The sequence below is a fragment of the Oncorhynchus gorbuscha genome, linkage group LG05, assembly GCF_021184085.1.
Source record: "Oncorhynchus gorbuscha isolate QuinsamMale2020 ecotype Even-year linkage group LG05, OgorEven_v1.0, whole genome shotgun sequence".
In the NCBI taxonomy this organism is placed as follows: Eukaryota; Metazoa; Chordata; class Actinopteri; order Salmoniformes; family Salmonidae; genus Oncorhynchus; species Oncorhynchus gorbuscha.
In genome coordinates this window covers 85,924,310-85,945,074 of record NC_060177.1, presented here as the reverse complement: position 1 = coordinate 85,945,074, position 20,765 = coordinate 85,924,310, and the positions used below count along the sequence as shown (strand labels likewise).

The following is a 20,765-nucleotide window of genomic DNA, read 5'->3' as shown; positions in this document are numbered from 1 at the left end:
CACCCTGATCATGTTCACCCTGATCATGTTCACCCTGATCAAGTTCACCTGATCTGATGTTCATCATGTTCACCCTGATCATGTTCACCCTGATCTGATCATGTTCACCCTGATCATCAGTTCACCCTGATCTGATCATGTTCACCCTGATCATGTTCATGTCATTTCAATGGAACTGATCATGTTCACCCTGATCGATCATCTGAAATATTGTTATTCATGTCATGATTCTTTTAATGGAACTGTGCGTGTAGAAATATTGTATTCAAGACATGATTCAACGGTTTTTAAACAATGTGTCAAAAGCAAAATATGCTTATTAATTAAATCGGATTTGTCATCTGGTGAGGTTGTACAATTATTAACATATCGATGAAATTATGTTAGTCACTGTAGTCTTGTGAAAATATGCAGAATGTAATAAACAACCTATTCATTTAATTTGACTTAATCAGTATATTATTTATATAAATCTCTCTCTCTCTCACACTCATTTATGTCAATGGATTTTATTTTTGTAGTTCACTTCAGTGGAGGACTCCCTCTACTGCTCTATTCTGGTAACTCAAGTCACTACATGTCTATAATGTTCATTAATACAATGTAGTTTAACATAAAGTCTTACACACACAATAATCCTCTACACTTTTTACATTGAGAGATAATCTGCTCTGCAACTGTTTTGAAACAAGACACCAGTCTTCACCATAGTCAATAGTTAGTAGTTACACCAACTGGATTGCGGTAACTAGTCACCTAGACATTGTCGTGTCTTTGGCATCATTAAAACTGAAGACATATTTATCAAATAATACTCTGTAATTATTATTACGTGATTAAACTAGCATAACAAACTGTTAAATAATGTTTCTAAGTAGTTTATATACAGAAAGGGTTACAGTCCTGGTTTCACTGAAGTGTGGAGCCAAAACACCACATGTTAATGAGTCCAAGGTTTGGCAGGGATGCCTGGGATTAGTACAGATGCAGCAGAGAGTCAGTCATCATTACAACACCTGGAAAGTCTAACAGATGTACTGATGATACAATAGGAACACCCTGTCACGCCTTGGTCATTGTATTTTGTGTTTTTGTTATATGTTTGGGTAGGCCAGGGTGTGACATGGGTTTATATGTTGTTTTCGTATTGGGGTTTGTATTATTTGGGATCGCGGCTGATTAGGGGTGTTGTTAGGCTTGGCTGCCTGAGGCGATTCTCAATCAGAGTCAGGTGCTTATCGTTGTCTCTGATTGGGAACCGTATTTAGGGAGCCATAGTTTCGCTTTGTATTTCGTGGGTGATTGTACCTGTCTCTGTGTTGTAGTCACCAGATAGGCTGTAATTAGTTTCACGGTCCGTTCTGTTGTTTTTGTAGTTAGTTTCAGTTATTTCATGTACCGCGATTCTTTCATTAAAGTCATGAGTAACCAACACGCTGCATTTCGGTCCGACTCTCTTCTTTCAACAGATGAACGCCGTTACACACCCAGAGCCTTCTATCCATTAGAGTTGAGTTAAAGGAGCAATCTGTAGTTCAAACAACAAAGCGTCCTCCCTGCCACTGTTTTGGTAAAAAAAGCTGAGGGAAGGGTATGTAAAAATGTAACCACTCTCAAATTCATAGACAGAGCTATGGAGGCAAGGACTGACCATCCGTGATATCAAAAGTATTGTTTTAATCTCTATTTCGAGGCTATACAGTTTTTGTTTACAGTTACATTTTGGGTTCTGATGGGTGTCACAGTTGATCTGAGTTCATGAGGGATTTATAAGTTATATTCTTCAATAATCAATGAGTGCTTAAATGCAGTAGTTGGGTACTCATCAATACACAATGAGAGAAGATCCAACACGGCTGTTAATCATATTCAGTCAATGATTGGTGGGTGTGAAGACTAAAACAATAACATTGTTAGAGGTTCCTTCCTGTAGCGTTTCACCAACCAATAGTAAGTGGTCACAGGGAAGTAGTAAGGGGTCATATGTCAGGAAGGATAAGATCAAATGTCTGGGGGTGTACATTTGGCCAGGATATCTGGATATTAAACGTGGGTCAAGGCACCATGAAAACCGACCTTTTCTGTTCCTGGGACAGAAAATTAATTCATCACAATAAAATGTGAGAAAACAACTGAAAAATACACTCATTTTATAAGAATGTGTATCTGCAAGTATTAATGGTTGATAACTGGAGGTAAATATTGTCTCACTATTTGACAAAAACTGACAGGTTGCAATATTTTGACCAATGCAACAACAGTTTATTAAGGGTTAATAATGAATTTACAAATGATTAAATAACTGTTAATAACGTAATTATAAACCATTTATAAACCCTTTATAAACGGTACCCTACTGTAAAGTGTTACCAATTGAACTACTTTTGGCTATTTAATATAGGCTCAAAACTTTAAATGAATCCAAACACACCAAGACATCACCAAGACAACACTAATACAACACCAAGACAACACTAATACAGCACCAAGACAACACTAATACAACACCAAGACAACACTAATACAACACCAAGACAACACTAATACAACACTAATACAACACCAAGACAACACTAATACAACACCAAGACAACACTAATACAACACTAATACAACACTAATACAACACCAAGACAACACTAATACAACACTAATACAACACTAATACAACACCAAGACAACACTAATACAACACTAATACAACACTAATACAACACCAAGACAACACTAATACAACACCAATACAACACTAATACAACACCAAGACAACACTAATACAGCACCAAGACAACACCAAGACAACACTAATACAACACCAAGACATCACCAAGACAACACTAATACAACACCAAGACAACACCAAGACAACACTAATACAACACCAAGACAACACCAAGACAACACTAATACAACACCAAGACATCACCAAGACAACACCAAGACAACACTAATACAACACCAAGACATCACCAAGACAACACCAAGACAACACTAATACAACACCAAGACATCACCAAGACAACACCAAGACAACACTAATACAACACCAAGACATCACCAAGACAACACCAAGACAACACTAATACAACACCAAGACATCACCAAGACAACACCAAGACAACACTAATACAACACCAAGACATCACCAAGACATCACCAAGACAACACCAAGACAACACTAATACAACACCAAGACATCACCAAGACAACACCAAGACAACACTAATACAACACCAAGACATCACCAAGACAACACCAAGACAACACTAATACAACACCAAGACATCACCAAGACAACACCAAGACAACACTAATACAACACCAAGACAACACCAAGACAACACCAAGACAACACTAATACAACACCAAGACAACACTAATACAGCACCAAGACAACACTAATACAACACCAAGACATCACCAAGACAACACCAAGACAACACTAATACAACACCAAGACAACACTAATACAACACCAAGACAACACTAATACAACACCAAGACAACACTAATACAACACCAAGACAACACTAATACAACACCAAGACAACACTAATACAACACCAAGACAACACTAATACAACACCAAGACAACACTAATACAACACCAAGACAACACTAATACAGCACCAAGACAACACTAATACAACACCAAGACATCACCAAGACAACACCCTAATACAACACCAAGACATCACCAAGACAACACCAAGACAACACTAATACAACACCAAGACATCACCAAGACAACACCAAGACAACACTAATACAACACCAAGACATCACCAAGACAACACCAAGACAACACTAATACAACACCAAGACATCACCAAGACAACACCAAGACAACACTAATACAACACCAAGACAACACCAAGACAACACCAAGACATCACCAAGACAACACCAAGACAACACTAATACAACACCAAGACATCACCAAGACAACACCAAGACAACACTAATACAGCACCAAGACAACACTAATACAACACCAAGACAACACCAAGACATCACCAAGACAACACCAAGACAACACTAATACAACACCAAGACAACACCAAGACATCACCAAGACAACAAGACAACTGTTACAACAAAGACACAAGACCAATACAACACCAAGACAACACCAAGACAACAAGATACACAATACCAAGCACCAAGACAACACTAAACACAACACCAAGACAACACTAATACAACACCAAGACACCAAGACAACACTAATACAACACTAATACAACACCAAGACATCACCAAGACAACACCAAGACAACACTAATACAGCACCAAGACAACACTAATACAACACCAAGACATCACCAAGACAACACCAAGACAACACAAGACAACACTAATACAAGCACCAAGACTAATACACCAAGACAACACTAATACAACACCAAGACAACACTAATACAGCACCAAGACAACACTAATACAACACCAAGACAACACAAGACAACACAAGACATCACCAAGACAACACCAAGACAACACTGAATACAACACCAAGACAACACTAATACAGCACCAAGACAACACTAATACAACACCAAGACAACACTAATACAGCACCAAGACAACACTAATACAACACCAAGACAACACCAAGACAACACCAAGACAACACTAATACAGCACCAAGACAACACTAATACAACACCAAGACAACACTAATACAACACCAAGACAACACTAATACAGCACCAAGACAACACTAATACAGCACCAAGACATCACCAAGACAACACCAAGACATCACCAAGAAAACACCAAGACAACACTAATACAACACCAAGACAACACTAATACAACACCAAGACAACACTAATACAGCACCAAGACAACACTAATACAGCACCAAGACAACACTAATACAGCACCAAGACAACACTAATACAACACCAAGACATCACCAAGACAACACCAAGACATCACCAAGAAAACACCAAGACAACACTAATACAACACCAAGACAACACTAATACAACACCAAGACAACACTAATACAGCACCAAGACAACACTAATACAGCACCAAGACAACACTAATACAACACCAAGACAACACTAATACAGCACCAAGACAACACTAATACAACACCAAGACATCACCAAGACAACACCAAGACAACACTAATACAGCACCAAGACAACACTAATACAACACCAAGACAACACTAATACAGCACCAAGACAACACTAATACAGCACCAAGACAACACTAATACAACACCAAGACAACACTAATACAGCACCAAGACAACACTAATACAGCACCAAGACAACACTAATACAGCACCAAGACAACACTAATACAGCACCAAGACAACACTAATACAGCACCAAGACAACACTAATACAGCACCAAGACAACACTAATACAGCACCAAGACAACACTAATACAACACCAAGACAACACTAATACAGCACCAAGACAACACTAATACAGCACCAAGACATCACCAAGAAAACACCAAGACAACACTAATACAACACCAAGACAACACTAATACAACACCAAGACAACACTAATACAGCACCAAGACAACACTAATACAGCACCAAGACAACACTAATACAGCACCAAGACAACACTAATACAGCACCAAGACAACACTAATACAGCACCAAGACAACACTAATACAGCACCAAGACAACACTAATACAGCACCAAGACAACACTAATACAGCACCAAGACAACACTAATACAGCACCAAGACAACACTAATACAGCACCAAGACAACACTAATACAGCACCAAGACAACACTAATACAACACCAAGACAACACTAATACAGCACCAAGACAACACTAATACAGCACCAAGACAACACTAATACAGCACCAAGACAACACTAATACAGCACCAAGACAACACTAATACAGCACCAAGACAGTTGTGAAGAGGGCACGACAACACCAAGACAACACCAAGACAGCACCAAGACAACACCAAGACAACACTAATACAACACCAAGACAACACTAATACAGCACCAAGACAACAGTAATACAGCACCAAGACAACACTAATACAACACCAAGACAACACATACAACACCAAGACAACACCAAGACACACCAAGACAACACTAATACAACACCAAGACAGCACCAAGACAACACTAATACAGCACCAAGACATCACTAAGACAACACCAAGACAACACTAATACAACACCAAGACAACACAAGAAACACACCAAGACAAAAGATTTGGCATGGGTCCCAAGACATCAAAAGAAAACAGCCAAGACAACACTATTGCATCACCAAGACAACACTAATGGCAACACCAAGACAACACTAATACAAGCACCAAGACATCACTAATAAAACACCAAGACAACACTAATACAACACCAAGACACTAAAATAAGACAGTGTCAAGACAAAACTCAAAGACTCCAGTCACCCAGGTCAGAGGTAAACACCAAGACAACACTTACAACATAAAGAAAATGTAAAGAATAAAACCAAGATAAAATAATACAACACAAGACATCTAACAGCTTCAACCAAGCAATAAGACTGATGACTAATTAATCAAATGGCCACCAGGACTATTTACAAGTATAACGCTCAGGTGTGTGAAGACACAAGACAAGACATCACTAATACAACACCAAGACAACACTAAGACAACACCAAGACAACACTAATACAGCACCAAGACAACACTAATACAACACCAAGACAACACTAATACATGTTCACCAAGACAACCTGATACAACACTAATACACCACCAAGACAACACTCCAGGTACGCACCAAGATTTATCACTGTGTTTCCAGTCACCAAGACAACACGTAGTTTACAGCACCAAGACAACACTGTTTACAGCACCAAGACAGTCTGTTTTGAAGACCTGCCTGTCTGACCCTTCTGCAAGACAACATCAAGCCAGTCTGACCTTCTGCCAACCCAAGACAAGCCTGTCTGACCCACCAAGACATCAAGCCTGTCTGACCATTTCTGCCTGCCCTAACATCAAGACTGAAAAGATTTGCCTGGGTCCCCTAGACCTCAAGAAGTTATTCAGCTGCACCAACATCAAACCTGATTGCATCACTTCTGCCTGGTATCAACCTGACCCTTCTGCCTGCCCTAACATCAAACCTGTCTGACGCCTGCCCAGTACATCACTCAAATGCCGAGCTTCCTGACATCCAGGCCCTAACATAACCTAGACAGTTCAGAGGAAGGCCCTAACAAAATTGTCAAAGACTCCAGTCACCCTAACATCAGAGGTAGGCCTTCATTGTAACATCAAATTTGTTCTTAACTGACTTGCCTAGTTAAATCAAAGGTGAAAATTAAAAAATAAAACCTAAATCAAATAATTATAGACCCTTCTGCTGCCCTAACATCAAACCTGTCTGACCCTTCTGCCTGCCCTAACATCAAACCTGTCTGACCCTTAACAGCCCTAACATCAAGCCTGTAAGACCCTTCTGACTAATAACATCAAATGGCCTGTCTGACTATTTGCCTGACCTAACATCAAGCCTGTCTGACCCTTCTGGTGTAACATGTTCTGTCTGACCCTTCTGTTTAACATCAAGCCTGTCTGACCCTTCTCTCCAGCCCCTCCAGGTAACATCAAGCCTGTTATTTTCCCCAGTGTATTTACCCTTCTGCCTGCCCTAACATCAAGCCTGTCTGAGTCTGATCCCTGTCTGCCTGCCTCAACATCAACATAACATCAGCATGTTTTCCCCTTCTGCCTGTAACATCAAGCCTTCTGACCCTTCTGCCTGCCCTAACATCAAGCCTGTCTGACCCTTCTGCCTGCCCTAACATGCCTGTCTGACCCTTCTGCCTGCCCTAACATCAAGCCTGTCTGACCCTTCTGCCTGCCCTAACATCAAGCCTGTCTGACCCTTCTGCCTGCCCTAACATCAAGCCTGTCTGACCCTTCTGCCTGCCCTAACATCAAGCCTGCCTGACCCTTCTGCCTGCCCTAACATCAAGCCTGTCTGACCCTTCTGCCTGCCCTAACATCAAGCCTGTCTGACCCTTCTGCCTGCCCTAACATCAAGCCTGTCTGACCCTTCTGCCTGCCCTAACATCAAGCCTGTCTGACCCTTCTGCCTGCCCTAACATCAAGCCTGTCTGACCCTTCTGCCTGCCCTAACATCAAGCCTGTCTGACCCTTCTGCCTGCCCTAACATCAAGCCTGTCTGACCCTTCTGCCTGCCCTAACATCAAGCCTGTCTGACCCTTCTGCCTGCCCTAACATCAAGCCTGTCTGACCCTTCTGCCTGCCCTAACATCAAGCCTGTCTGACCCTTCTGCCTGCCCTAACATCAAGCCTGTCTGACCCTTCTGCCTGCCCTAACATCAAGCCTGTCTGACCCTTCTGCCTGCCCTAACATCAAGCCTACCTGACCCTTCTGCCTGCCCTGACATCAAGCCTGTCTGCCACTCTGTACCTCTTGGACTCAGACTCTGGTTTTGACCTTTTTCCTGTCCACAATCGTTCTCTTGCCTACTTCCTTTTGGATATAACTAGACAAATAAGACTTTAACCATCTTCCTCCTGAGTCTGCATCTGGGTCTCGCACTGTGTCTTTATAATGTTGGTTGTTTCTTTTCTTTTCATGTTCTGTTATGTTCTAGCACTTTGAAAAGGTGAAGAAGATAATAAGGCAGCGAAATATGAAGACTGTCCGAGACATGTGCAGAATTACACTAGGCACTGTACCTACAAACCTAGGTTTAACAATTCCAATCATTTGACCAGTGTATCCTGTTTCCTTGGTTCTGTGTTTTATTATCTAGGCCCAATAGAAATACCTGGATTTCATCAGTGAGAGAGCCCCAGTAAGCCAGTGACTCAGCCCCTGTAATAGGGTTAGAGGCAGAGAATCCCAGTGGTTCTGTGTTTTATTATCTAGGCCCAATAGCCAATGTGTATTTTCACATGGCACTTTATCTTTAAATACCCATTTATTTCAGAATGAAAGTATTACCTACATAGTCTTCTTTTTTTAAATAACAAAGATATAAAAGTAACAAGTAATTCAAGAGCAGAAGTAAAAAATAACAATATATACAGGGGGGTGCTGGTACAATGTGCGGGGGCACCGGTTAGTTGAGGTAGTATGAACATGTAAGTAGAGTTAAAGTGACTATTGGAGAACTTTCTCTGGATAAAGTTGTGCAGGTGTGAGTATTTAACTTTATATTCACATTCTGACAATTCCGTTAAATTATTACCAACAAAAAAAGCACCAAAAAGGTGTGTCTATTCAAAACCGAAGGGCAGATTGTCCTGTCTTCGACATACAGTGGGAAGAAAAAGTATGTGAACCCTTTGGAAATACCTGGATTTCTGCATAAATTGGTCATAAAATGTTTTCTGATCTTCATCTAAGTCACAACAATAGACAAACACAGTCTGATTAAGCTAATAACACACAAACCATTATACGTTTTCATGTCTTTATTGAACACATCGTGTAAACATTCACAGTGCATGGTGGGAAAAGTATGTGATCCCTTGGATTTATTAATAACTGGTTGACCCTCCTTTGGCAGCAACAACCTCAACCAAATGTTTTCTGTAGTTGTGGATCAGACCTGCACAATGGTCAGGAGGAATTTTGGACCATTCGTCCTAACAAATTTGTTTCAGTTGAGCAACATTCTTGGGATGTCTGGTGTGAACTGCTCTCTTGAGATGCTGTGGCATGACCTCAATCGGGTTGAGGTCAGGACTCTGACTGGGCGTATTTTCTTCTGTTGAAGCCATTCTGTTGTTGATTTACTTCTGTGTTTTGGGTCGTTGTCCTGATGCATCACCCAACTTCTGTTGAACTTCAATTGGCGGACAGATAGCCTAACATTCTCCTGTAAAATGTCTTGATAAACTTGGGAATTCATTTTTCCATCGGTGATAGCAAGCTGTCCAGGCCCTGAGGCAGCAAAGCAGCCCCAAACCATGATGCTTCCTCCACCATACTGTACAGTTGGGATGAGGTTTTGATGTTGATTTGCAACTTCTCCCAACCATCAAGGAACAGTTTGGTGACGAACAATGCCTTTTGCAGCATGATGGAGCACCTTGCCATAAGGCAAAAGTGATAACTAAGTGGCTCAGAGAACAAAACATCTATATTTTGGGTCAGTGGCCAGAAAACTCCCCAGACCTTAATCCCATTGAGAACTTCTGGTCAATCCTCAAGAGGCGGGTGGTCAAACAAAAACCCACAAATTCTGACAACTTCCAAGCATTGATAATTCAAGAATGGGCTGCCATCATGTGGCCCAGATGTTAATTGACAGCATGCCAGGGCAGATTACAGATGTCTTGAAGAAGAAGGGTCAACACTGCAAATATTGACACTGCATCAACTTCATGTAATTGTCAATAAACGCCTTTGACACTTATGAAATGCTTGTAATTATACTTCAGTATCCATAGTAACATCTGACAAAAATATCTAGACATCGAAGCAGCAAACTTTGTGGAAATGAATATTTGTGTCATTCTCAAACATTTTTCAAACATTTCAATGATGTCACTCTTGCTGCTGGTGATTCTCTGATCCACCTTTATACAGACGACACCATTCTGTACAACTCTGGCCCTTCTTTGGACACTGTGTTAACAAACATTCAGACGAGCTTCAATGCCATACACCATTCCTTCCGTGGTCTCCAACTGCTCTTAAATGCTAGTAAAACTAAATGCATGCTCATCAACCAATCGCTGCCCGCACCCACCCGCCCGTCTAGCATCACTACTCTGGACGGCTCGGACTATGTATTGACAACTACAAATACCTAGTTGTCTGGTTGGACTGTAAACTCTCCTTCCAGACTCACATTAAGCATCTCCAATCCAAAATTAAATCTAGAATTGGCTTCCTATTTCACAACAAAGCCTCCTTCCCTCATGCTGCCTAACATACCCTCATAAAACCGACTATCCTACCGATTCTTGACTTCGGCGATGTCATTTACAAAATAGCCTCCAACATTCTACTCAGCAAATTGGATGTAGTCTATCACAGTGCCATCCATTTTGTCACTAAAGCCCCATATACTACCCCCCACTGTGACCTGTATGCTCTCGTTAGCTGGCCCTCGCTACGTATCCGTTGCCAAACACACTGACTCCAGGTCATCTATAAGTCTTTGCTAGGTAAAGCCCCACCTTATCCCAGCTCACTGGTCACGATAACAACACCCACCTGTAGCACACGTTCCAGCAGGAATATTTCTCTGGTCATCCCCAAAGCCAACTGTCACGTTCTGACCATAGTTCTGTTATTTTATTCTTTGTTTTAGTATGGTCAGGGCGTGAGTTGGGGTGGGCAGTCTATGTTTGTTTTTGTGTTTGGCCTAGTATGTCTCTGATTGAGAATCATACTTAGGTAGCCTGGGTTTCACTTTTGGTTTGTGGGTGTGTGTTTTCCGTGTGAGTGTTTGGTCCACACATGACTGTTTCGTTTTTCGTTCATTCACTTTATTGTTTTGTATTTCAGTGTTTAGTTTGTTTCATTAAAGATTACATCATGAACACTTACCACGCTGCGCTTTGGTCCGATCCTTACTCCTCCTCAGACGAAGAGGAGGAAATCCGTTACACCAACACCTACTTTGGCCGCCTTTCCTTCCAGTTTTCTGCTGCCAATGACTAGAACAAATCTCAAAAGTCACTGAAGCTGGAGACTTACATCTCCCTCACTAACTTTAAGCATCAGCTGTCAGAGCAGCTTACTGATCACTGCACCTGTACACAGCCCATCTGTAAATAGCCCACCCAACTACCTCATCCCCATATTGTTATTTTCTTTAGCTTTTTTGCATCCCAGTATCTCTACTTGCACATCATCATCTGCACATCTATCACTCCAGTGTTAATGCTAAATTGTAATTACTTTTCCATTATGGCCTATTTATTGCCTTTCTACATTTGCACACACTGTACATAGATTTTTCTATTGTGTTATTGACTGTACGTATGTTTATGTGTAACTGTGTTGTTTTTCTCACACTGCTTTGTTTTATCTTGGCCAGGTCGCAGTTGTAAATGAGAACTTGTTCTCAACTGGCCTACCTGATTAAATAAAGGTAAAATAAAATGTAAAAAATAATTTTAATTCTGTAAGCCTTCGGCTGACACTCTAGGATTCTTCTTAACCTCATTGAGCATTCTGTGCTATGCTCTTGCAGTCATCTTTGCACTATTATGGACAGTAGCAACAGTGCTGAACTTTCTCCATTTACAGACAATTTTTCTTACCGTGGACTGATGAACATCAAGACTTTTAGAGCTACTTTTGTACCTCTTTCCAGCTTAATGCAAGCCAACAATTCTTAAACTTCGGTTTTCTGAGATCTCTTTTGTTCGAGGCATGGTTCACATCAGGCGATGCTTGATCTGAATAGCAGCTCTAACCAACATCTCCAATCTCGTCTCAGGTTAGCTGACTCCTGACTCCAATTAGCTTTTGGAGAAGTCATTAGCCTAGGGGTTCACATACTTTTTCCAACCTACACTGTGAATGTTTAAATGATGTATTCAATATAGACAATAAAAATACAATAATTTGTGTGTTATTAGTTTAAAGCAAACTATGTTTGTTTATTGTGGATGAAGATCAGATCAAATATTATGACCAATTTATGCAGAAATCCATGTCATTCCAAAGGGTTCACATACTTTTCCTTGCCACTGTACGTAATTATCCCTTACAATGCAAAGATTGAATATTGGTTGTAACAGGAGTGGCCTAATATTTACAAGTAAGACCACAAGATGCTTGAGCAAATGTTTGATCACAGCAAGTGGAAACATGGAATTTAGCCAAAAGATATGTGAGACTAGCTAGGGTCATATAATCTCAAAGGAACATAAGGAAATTCTACACATAACCACAGTGGCATATCAAGACATACTTCATCCTTTACAAGACATACTTCATCCTTTAGAAGACATACTTCATCCTTTACAAGACATACTTCATCCTTTACAAGACATACTTCATCCTTTACAAGACATACTTCATCCTCTACAAGACATACTTCATCCTTTACAAGACATACTTCATCCTTTACAAGACATACTTCATCCTTTACAAGACATACTTCATCCTTCACAACACAGACTATTGTCTATCGGTAAGATATCCTGATATTTACAGAGTATTACTTCATTGAGCAAATGTTTGGTCACAGAGAGTGGTAACGCACACATGGCATTGGACAAATTTCCACCCCAACCTTGGTGGAGACGACACAGAAAAGATGGTCATTATTCACATCCAGCTCTCCTGTAACAACTTTACATTTTCACTCTGTCTGTGTTTTTTCACTTGGTAAATGTGTGAGTACCTGAAAGAGTCTGAACTAGTCCATTCCGGATTTAGTCCATTCACACTCCTATGGAGAAATCCCATTCATATTGAAGTACAGAAATTGACCCCAACTCTGGCTGACAGACCTGTGGTTTGAAAACAAGAGGGTGTGCTAGCACTGAAACATCAGCCCACATGGTTTAAATAGGGGAGTTGGGAAATGGTCAAATTCATAACTTAATTCAAACGCAATTCATTATTTATATTTCACTCCACTTATTTTAATCTCACACCGCACTATTATGAGACCCGCAGGACCAGGACCAGGACCAGGACCAGGACCAGGACCAGGACCAGGACCAGGACCAGGACCAGGACCAGGACCAGGACCAGGATCTATTATGAGACCCGCAGGACCAGGATCTATTATGAGACCCGCAGGACCAGGACCAGGACCAGGACCAGGACCAGGACCAGGACCAGGACCAGGACCAGGACCAGGATCCATTATGGGACCCGCAGGACCAGGATCTATTATGAGACCCGCAGGACCAGGACCAGGACCAGGATCTATTATGAGACCCGCAGGACCAGGATCTATTATGAGACCAGGACCAGGACCAGGATCTATTATGAGACCCGCAGGACCAGGACCAGGACCAGGATCTATTATGAGACCCGCAGGACCAGGACCAGGATCTATTATGAGACCCGCAGGACCAGGATCTATTATGAGACCCGCAGGACCAGGACCAGGATCTATTATGAGACCCGCAGGACCAGGATCTATTATGAGACCCGCAGGACCAGGACCAGGATCTATTATGAGACCCGCAGGACCAGGATCTATTATGAGACCCGCAGGACCAGGACCAGGATCTATTATGAGACCCTCAGGACCAGGACCAGGATCTATTATGAGACCCGCAGGACCAGGACCAGGATCTATTATGAGACCCGCAGGACCAGGACCAGGATCTATTATGAGACCCGCAGGACCAGGACCAGGATCTATTATGAGACCCGCAGGACCAGGACCAGGATCTATTATGAGACCCGCAGGACCAGGACCAGGATCTATTATGAGACCCACAGGACCAGGACCAGGATCTATTATGAGACCCGCAGGACCAGGACCAGGATCTATTATGAGACCCGCAGGACCAGGACCAGGATCTATTATGAGACCCACAGGACCAGGACCAGGATCTATTATGAGACCCGCAGGACCAGGACCAGGATCTATTATGAGACCCACAGGACCAGGACCAGGATCTATTATGAGACCCGCAGGACCAGGACCAGGATCTATTATGAGACCCACAGGACCAGGACCAGGATCTATTATGAGACCCACAGGACCAGGACCAGGATCTATTATGAGACCCGCAGGACCAGGACCAGGACCAGGACCAGGACCAGGACCAGGATCTATTATGAGACCCGCAGGACCAGGACCAGGATCTATTATGAGACCCGCAGGACCAGGACCAGGACCAGGATCTATTATGAGACCCGCAGGACCAGGACCAGGATCTATTATGAGACCCGCAGGACCAGGACCAGGATCTATTATGAGACCCGCAGGACCAGGACCAGGATCTATTATGAGACCCGCAGGACCAGGACCAGGATCTATTATGAGACCCGCAGGACCAGGACCAGGATCTATTATGAGACCCGCAGGACCAGGACCAGGATCTATTATGAGACCCGCAGGACCAGGACCAGGATCTGTTATGAGACCCGCAGGACCAGGACCAGGATCTATTATGAGACCCGCAGGACCAGGACCAGGATCTATTATGAGACCCACAGGACCAGGATCTATTATGAGACCCACAGGACCAGGATATATTATGAGACCCACAGGACCAAGATCTATTATGAGACCCACAGGACCAGGACCAGGATCTATTATGAGACCCACAGGACCAGGATATATTATGAGACCCACAGGACCAAGATCTATTATGAGACCCGCAGGACCAGGACCAGGATCTATTATGAGACCCACAGGACCAGGATCTATTCTGAGACCCACAGGACCAGGATCTATTATGAGACCCACAGGACCAGGATCTATTATGAGACCCGAAGGACCAGGATCTATTATGAGATCCACAGGACCAGGACCAGGACCAATTATGAGACCCGAAGGACCAGGATCTATTATGAGACCCACAGGACCAGGATCTATTATGAGACCCGAAGGACCAGGATCTATTATGAGACCCACAGGACCAGGATCTATTATGAGATCCGCAGGCCCAGGACCAGGATCAATTATGAGACCCACAGGACCAGGATCTATTATGAGACCCACAGGACCAGGATCTATTATGAGACCCACAGGACCAGGATCTATTATGAGACCTGCAGGACCAAGATCAGGATCTATTATGAGACCCGCAGGACCAGAACCAGGATCTATTATGAGACCCGCAGGACCAAGATCAGGATCTATTATGAGACCCGCAGGACCAGAACCAGGATCTATTATGAGACCCGCAGGACCAAGATCAGGATCTATTATGAGACGCGCAGGACCAGGATCTATTATGAGACCTGCAGGACCAGGATCTATTATGAGACTCACAGGATCATGACGAGGATCTATTATGAGACCCGCAGGACCAGGATATATTATGAGACCCACAGGACCAGGATCTATTATGAGACCCGCAGGACCAGGACCAGGATCTATTATGAGACCCAACAGGACCAGGATCTATTATGAGACCCGCAGGACCAAGATCAGGATCTATTATGAGACCCCCAGGACCAGGATCTATTATGAGACCTGCAGGACCAGGATCTATTATGAGACCCACAGGACCAGGATCTATTCTAGCATGTTTTTTCTCCTGACTACTGTAATATGACAGCTGGCCCAAGACTCAGCTACAGTACTTTTCCAGGAAAAAGTGTGTCAGGGCAGGTCATGGGCAGTGTAACAGGGGCAATGGACATACATACCTCAGATGCCACGCGCACCACACATACTAGTACACAGTGGCCTGCTACCAGTTACTCACATAACTGTCAAGATGGGTATTGGGTACCTGCATTGACGCTGCAGAAGACCTGGGTTCACATACTATTTAAGGTATTTCAATTGTTTTTCAATACATTTCAAAAACAAGTATTCAGATTAGGGTTGCAAAACTACCGGTAATTTATCAAAGTTACAGGAATCTTCAGTAATATTGGTAATTAACAGAAAATCTAGGGCAATCTATTGTAACTTTGGTGATATCTACTTAAATAACCCTTACATTTTTTCCCCATATATGGTATTCATTTTTCATATCTGTCCATATTATCCACGAGTTTCTGGTAGATATGGAACCATGGAGAAAAAATGTAATTACCTCTGCAACTTATCCAACTATTGACTTCTTTCACAACTGCCACCAGTTTGACGCCAAAACATTGATAACAAATACATACTGACATAGTAAAACAAATTAAAGTGTCTAACATTTTCTGAAAGCTATTTCATGCTGAAACCCTAATATTAAACACCAGTTAATGGGTTATATTTAGGATATTGTTTTACAGATGTGTCATTCAACTATTTTTCTAAATCATCTAATTAGATTATTTCATATATTTTAAATGTGATAAGGCCAGAGATAATTACAGACGTCTGGACTACGGGAAAAGGAGGGCCGAACACTCACCCCATTCACATCGATGCGACTGTAGTGGAGCGTGTCGAGAGATTCAAGCTTCCTTGGTGTCCACATCACCAACACGCTATCATGGTCCAAACACACCAAGACAGTTGTGAAGAGGGCACGACAACGCCTATTCCCCCTCAGGAGACTGAAAGGATTTGGCATGGGTCTCCAGATCCTCAAAAAGTTCTACAGCTGCACCATCGAGATCATCCTGACCAGTTGCATCCACGTCTGGTATGGCAACTGTTCGCCATCCTTAAGGCGCTACAGAGGGTAGTGCGTACAGCCCAATACAACGCTGGGGCCAAGCTTCCTGCCATCCAGGACCTCTATACTAGGCGGTGTCAGAGGAAGGCCCAAGAAATGGTCAAAGATTCCAGCCACCCAAGTCATAGAATGTTCTCTCTGCTACCGCACAGCAAGCAGTACCAGAGTGCCAAGTCTAGGTCCAAAAGGCTCCTTAACAGCTTCTACCCTCAAGCCATAAGACTGCTGAACAACTCATCAAATCAAACCCCTGCACATACCCCCTGCATATAGCCTCGTTATTCTTATTTTATTGTGTTACTTTTTTGTGAACATTCTTTAGTTTATTTAGTAAATATTTTCTTAACTGTTATTTTCTTAAAACAGTTAAGGGCCTGTAAAAAGCATTGTATTCGGTGCGTGTGTCATTGTATTCGGCAGCGTAGCCTAGTGGTTAGAGCGTTGGACTAGTAACCGGAAGGTTGTGAGTTCAAACCCCCGAGCTGACAAGGTACAAATCTGTTGTTCTGCCCCTGAACAGACAGTTAACCCACTGTTCCCAGGCCGTCGTTGAAAATAAGAATATGTTCTTAACTGACTTGCCTGGTTAAATAAAGGTAAAAAAAACAACAACAAAAAACACCATTTCATTTGTGATTATCTGAAATACCCAAAATGGCCACTAGATGTCGTGAAAGATACCAAAAATCGGTTAGTTTACAAGTAAACTTTAAAAGATACCAGTAATAAACATTCCCTTTGCAACCTTAATTCAGATAGCCTTTATCTGAAAATATTCAAATACATTGACTCAATTAAACTTCCATACACTTAACCCAGGTATTTCAAATAAGTGTTTGAAAATACTGTCTATTTATTATTATTATTTTTATTTTTAGAATAATTATTATAATACTCAGATAAAAGTAAATAACGTATTTAAATAACAAATACTAAAATACATTAATAAATAAATCAAAACGATATGTCCAAATGTTCAGCAATATCTTGCAGGTTAGTGGTAGAGCAGTACATTTACATTTACATTTAAGTCATTTAGCAGACGCTCTTATCCAGAGCGACTTACAAACAGTAGATCATCATGTAGTCAGTTAGAAATAGCAATAAACCAGGTTCAATATCAGAATTTGGGAATCATCTCGTCACTCTACAATCAGAGTGGGACATTTATGTGATGATGATGTTTCCTTCCAACAAGGTGCAGTTGACTGCAAATAGGAGCAGGTGCAACACAACTCAGACTTTAAAGGGAAATCTGCAGTTGCTACATCCATTTTTGGACTTATAGTTAATTATATATACCCAATGATTCTTGAAGAATATAACTTAGAAATGACTCATGGGCTTAGTTCAACTGTCGTACCAGAACCCAAAATACAACATTGTTTAACTTCAATGTTTGTAAACAAAGTAAATGTAAACAAACACTGTATAGCCGAAAATCTATCATTTTGATACCATGGAAGATCAGTTCTTGTATGCATATAACGTTATGACTATGAATTTGAGAGTGGCTACACTTATTCTGCGTCCCCAAACGTCAACTTTCTACCGAACCAGTGGCGGGGAAAAACGCATGGTTATTGTCTCAAATGTAGATTGCCGCTTTAAACAACAACACTGTTCCATCTCAATAACTAAAATAACATTTATACATGCCACAAACGCTATTGATACCCTTGTGTACGGACACCTTAAAAACAATACTAGCAGTCCACCTTAAGAAAACAAGAAGGGCTCGCTCAATTTTATTACGTGACGTTTCGGATGCGGATTGGACGATCCGCAGCATTATGTTAATGACGGGCGGGCTGTGCAAAGTCCGTAGGTGACGTCATCTCCGAGTTCGCTTAGAGTGAAACAAACATGGCGACAGACTGGAGTGGTTGGCAGGGGTACACGCTAACTTTAATCATTTTACTATGGTGTACGGCGGGCACAGAAGCCGAGACGGGGATCCCGGAGACCGGTAGCCCCACCCAGGTCTTCGGCATGCGGCTGGAGAGGAGCGACAAGCCAGCTACTACCACGGACGACGGGGTGATCCAAGTAACAGAGGAGAGCAACATCTTCATGAGGTTCTACGGGCTGCAGATTCTTCCTGACACCTCGTCACAGATCAAGTTCACGGAACATGAACATGGTGATGTTACCAGCAATAATGCTAATTTTAACAGGACTTGCGCCGAATATACCAAAGATATCGTTATTCGGGGTGGCATGAACGTGAGTCACCTCGGAACCTCCGGGGTGGTGAGTTTGAAAATCAAGCCGCTCCGGAAGCGCGAGCTCAAGAAGGAGTATGGGCTCTGCGTCCGGGACAGTCAAGATGGCAAGTGGTACCTGTTGGGTGAGGATGACGGGAGGCTACGAGTGGTGGAGGAAAAGAAATCTATGCTTCCTATGTGGTTCCAGTGCATCCTCATCTGCGCTCTATTGGTGCTGTCTGGTATGTTCAGTGGGCTCAACCTGGGACTCATGGCCCTAGACCCTATGGAGCTCCGGATAGTCCAGAACTGCGGTACCGAAAAGGAGAAGAGGTACGCCAGCAAGATCGAGCCCATTCGGAGAAAAGGGAACTATCTTTTATGTTCCTTACTTCTGGGTAATGTGCTAGTCAACACAACTCTCACCATCCTCCTGGATGACTTGATAGGGTCAGGTCTGGGAGCAGTGGTCGCCTCCACTATAGGTATTGTCATATTCGGGGAGATCGTTCCCCAGGCGCTGTGCTCTCGCCACGGACTGGCTGTAGGAGCCAACACCATCATGGTGACCAAGTTCTTCATGTTGGTGACCTTCCCCCTGTCATGGCCCATCAGTAAACTCCTGGACTGCATCTTGGGCCAGGAGATCGGTACCGTGTACAACAGGGAGAAGCTGGTGGAGATGCTGAGAGTAACGGAACCGTACAATGACCTGGTCAAAGAGGAACTCAACATGATCCAGGGGGCGCTTGAGCTCAGGACCAAAACCGTTGAAGATGTCATGACGCCGATCAGTAATTCCTTCATGATCCACAGCGACGCTGTGTTGGACTTCAACACCATGTCAGAGATCATGGAGAGCGGGTACACACGCATACCGGTGTTTGAGGACGAGAGGTCCAACATTGTGGATATCTTGTTTGTCAAGGACCTGGCTTTCGTTGATCCGGATGACTGTACGACGCTGAAGACCATCACCAAGTTCTACAACCACCCAGTTCACTTCGTGTTCCACGACACCAAGCTGGATTCCATGTTGGAGGAGTTCAAGAAAGGTTTGTTTTGGAGGCTGAATCCCAAATGACACCCGATTCCCTTTATAGTGCACTACTTCTGCCTGGGGCTCACGTGGAGGGAAGGTGGTTTTGTTTACATTAATTTATTTGTTTACCTGATCAGTAAATAAGTTATTTACCTAGTTTACTACCTTTTTTTTAACCTAGTTTGTTTACCTTGGGACAGCAGTGGCTGATGGGGGCTCTTCCTATGGAAGAGTGAGG

The 20,765-nt window shown here is 42.6% G+C and overlaps 1 protein-coding gene across 1 annotated transcript in view; it reads left to right on the top strand.

Annotated features, from left to right (window-relative positions):
* Positions 1–19,116: 19,116 nt before the first annotated feature.
* LOC124036609 (metal transporter CNNM4-like) overlaps positions 19,117–20,765 on the top strand; it is an 85,263-nt gene continuing 83,614 nt past the window's right edge. Inside the window, exon 1 of the mRNA XM_046351409.1 lies at positions 19,117–20,540. Coding sequence (XP_046207365.1) covers positions 19,145–20,540 — 1,396 coding nt within the window. The 5' untranslated portion in view covers positions 19,117–19,144. The remainder of the gene's footprint in view (positions 20,541–20,765) is intronic.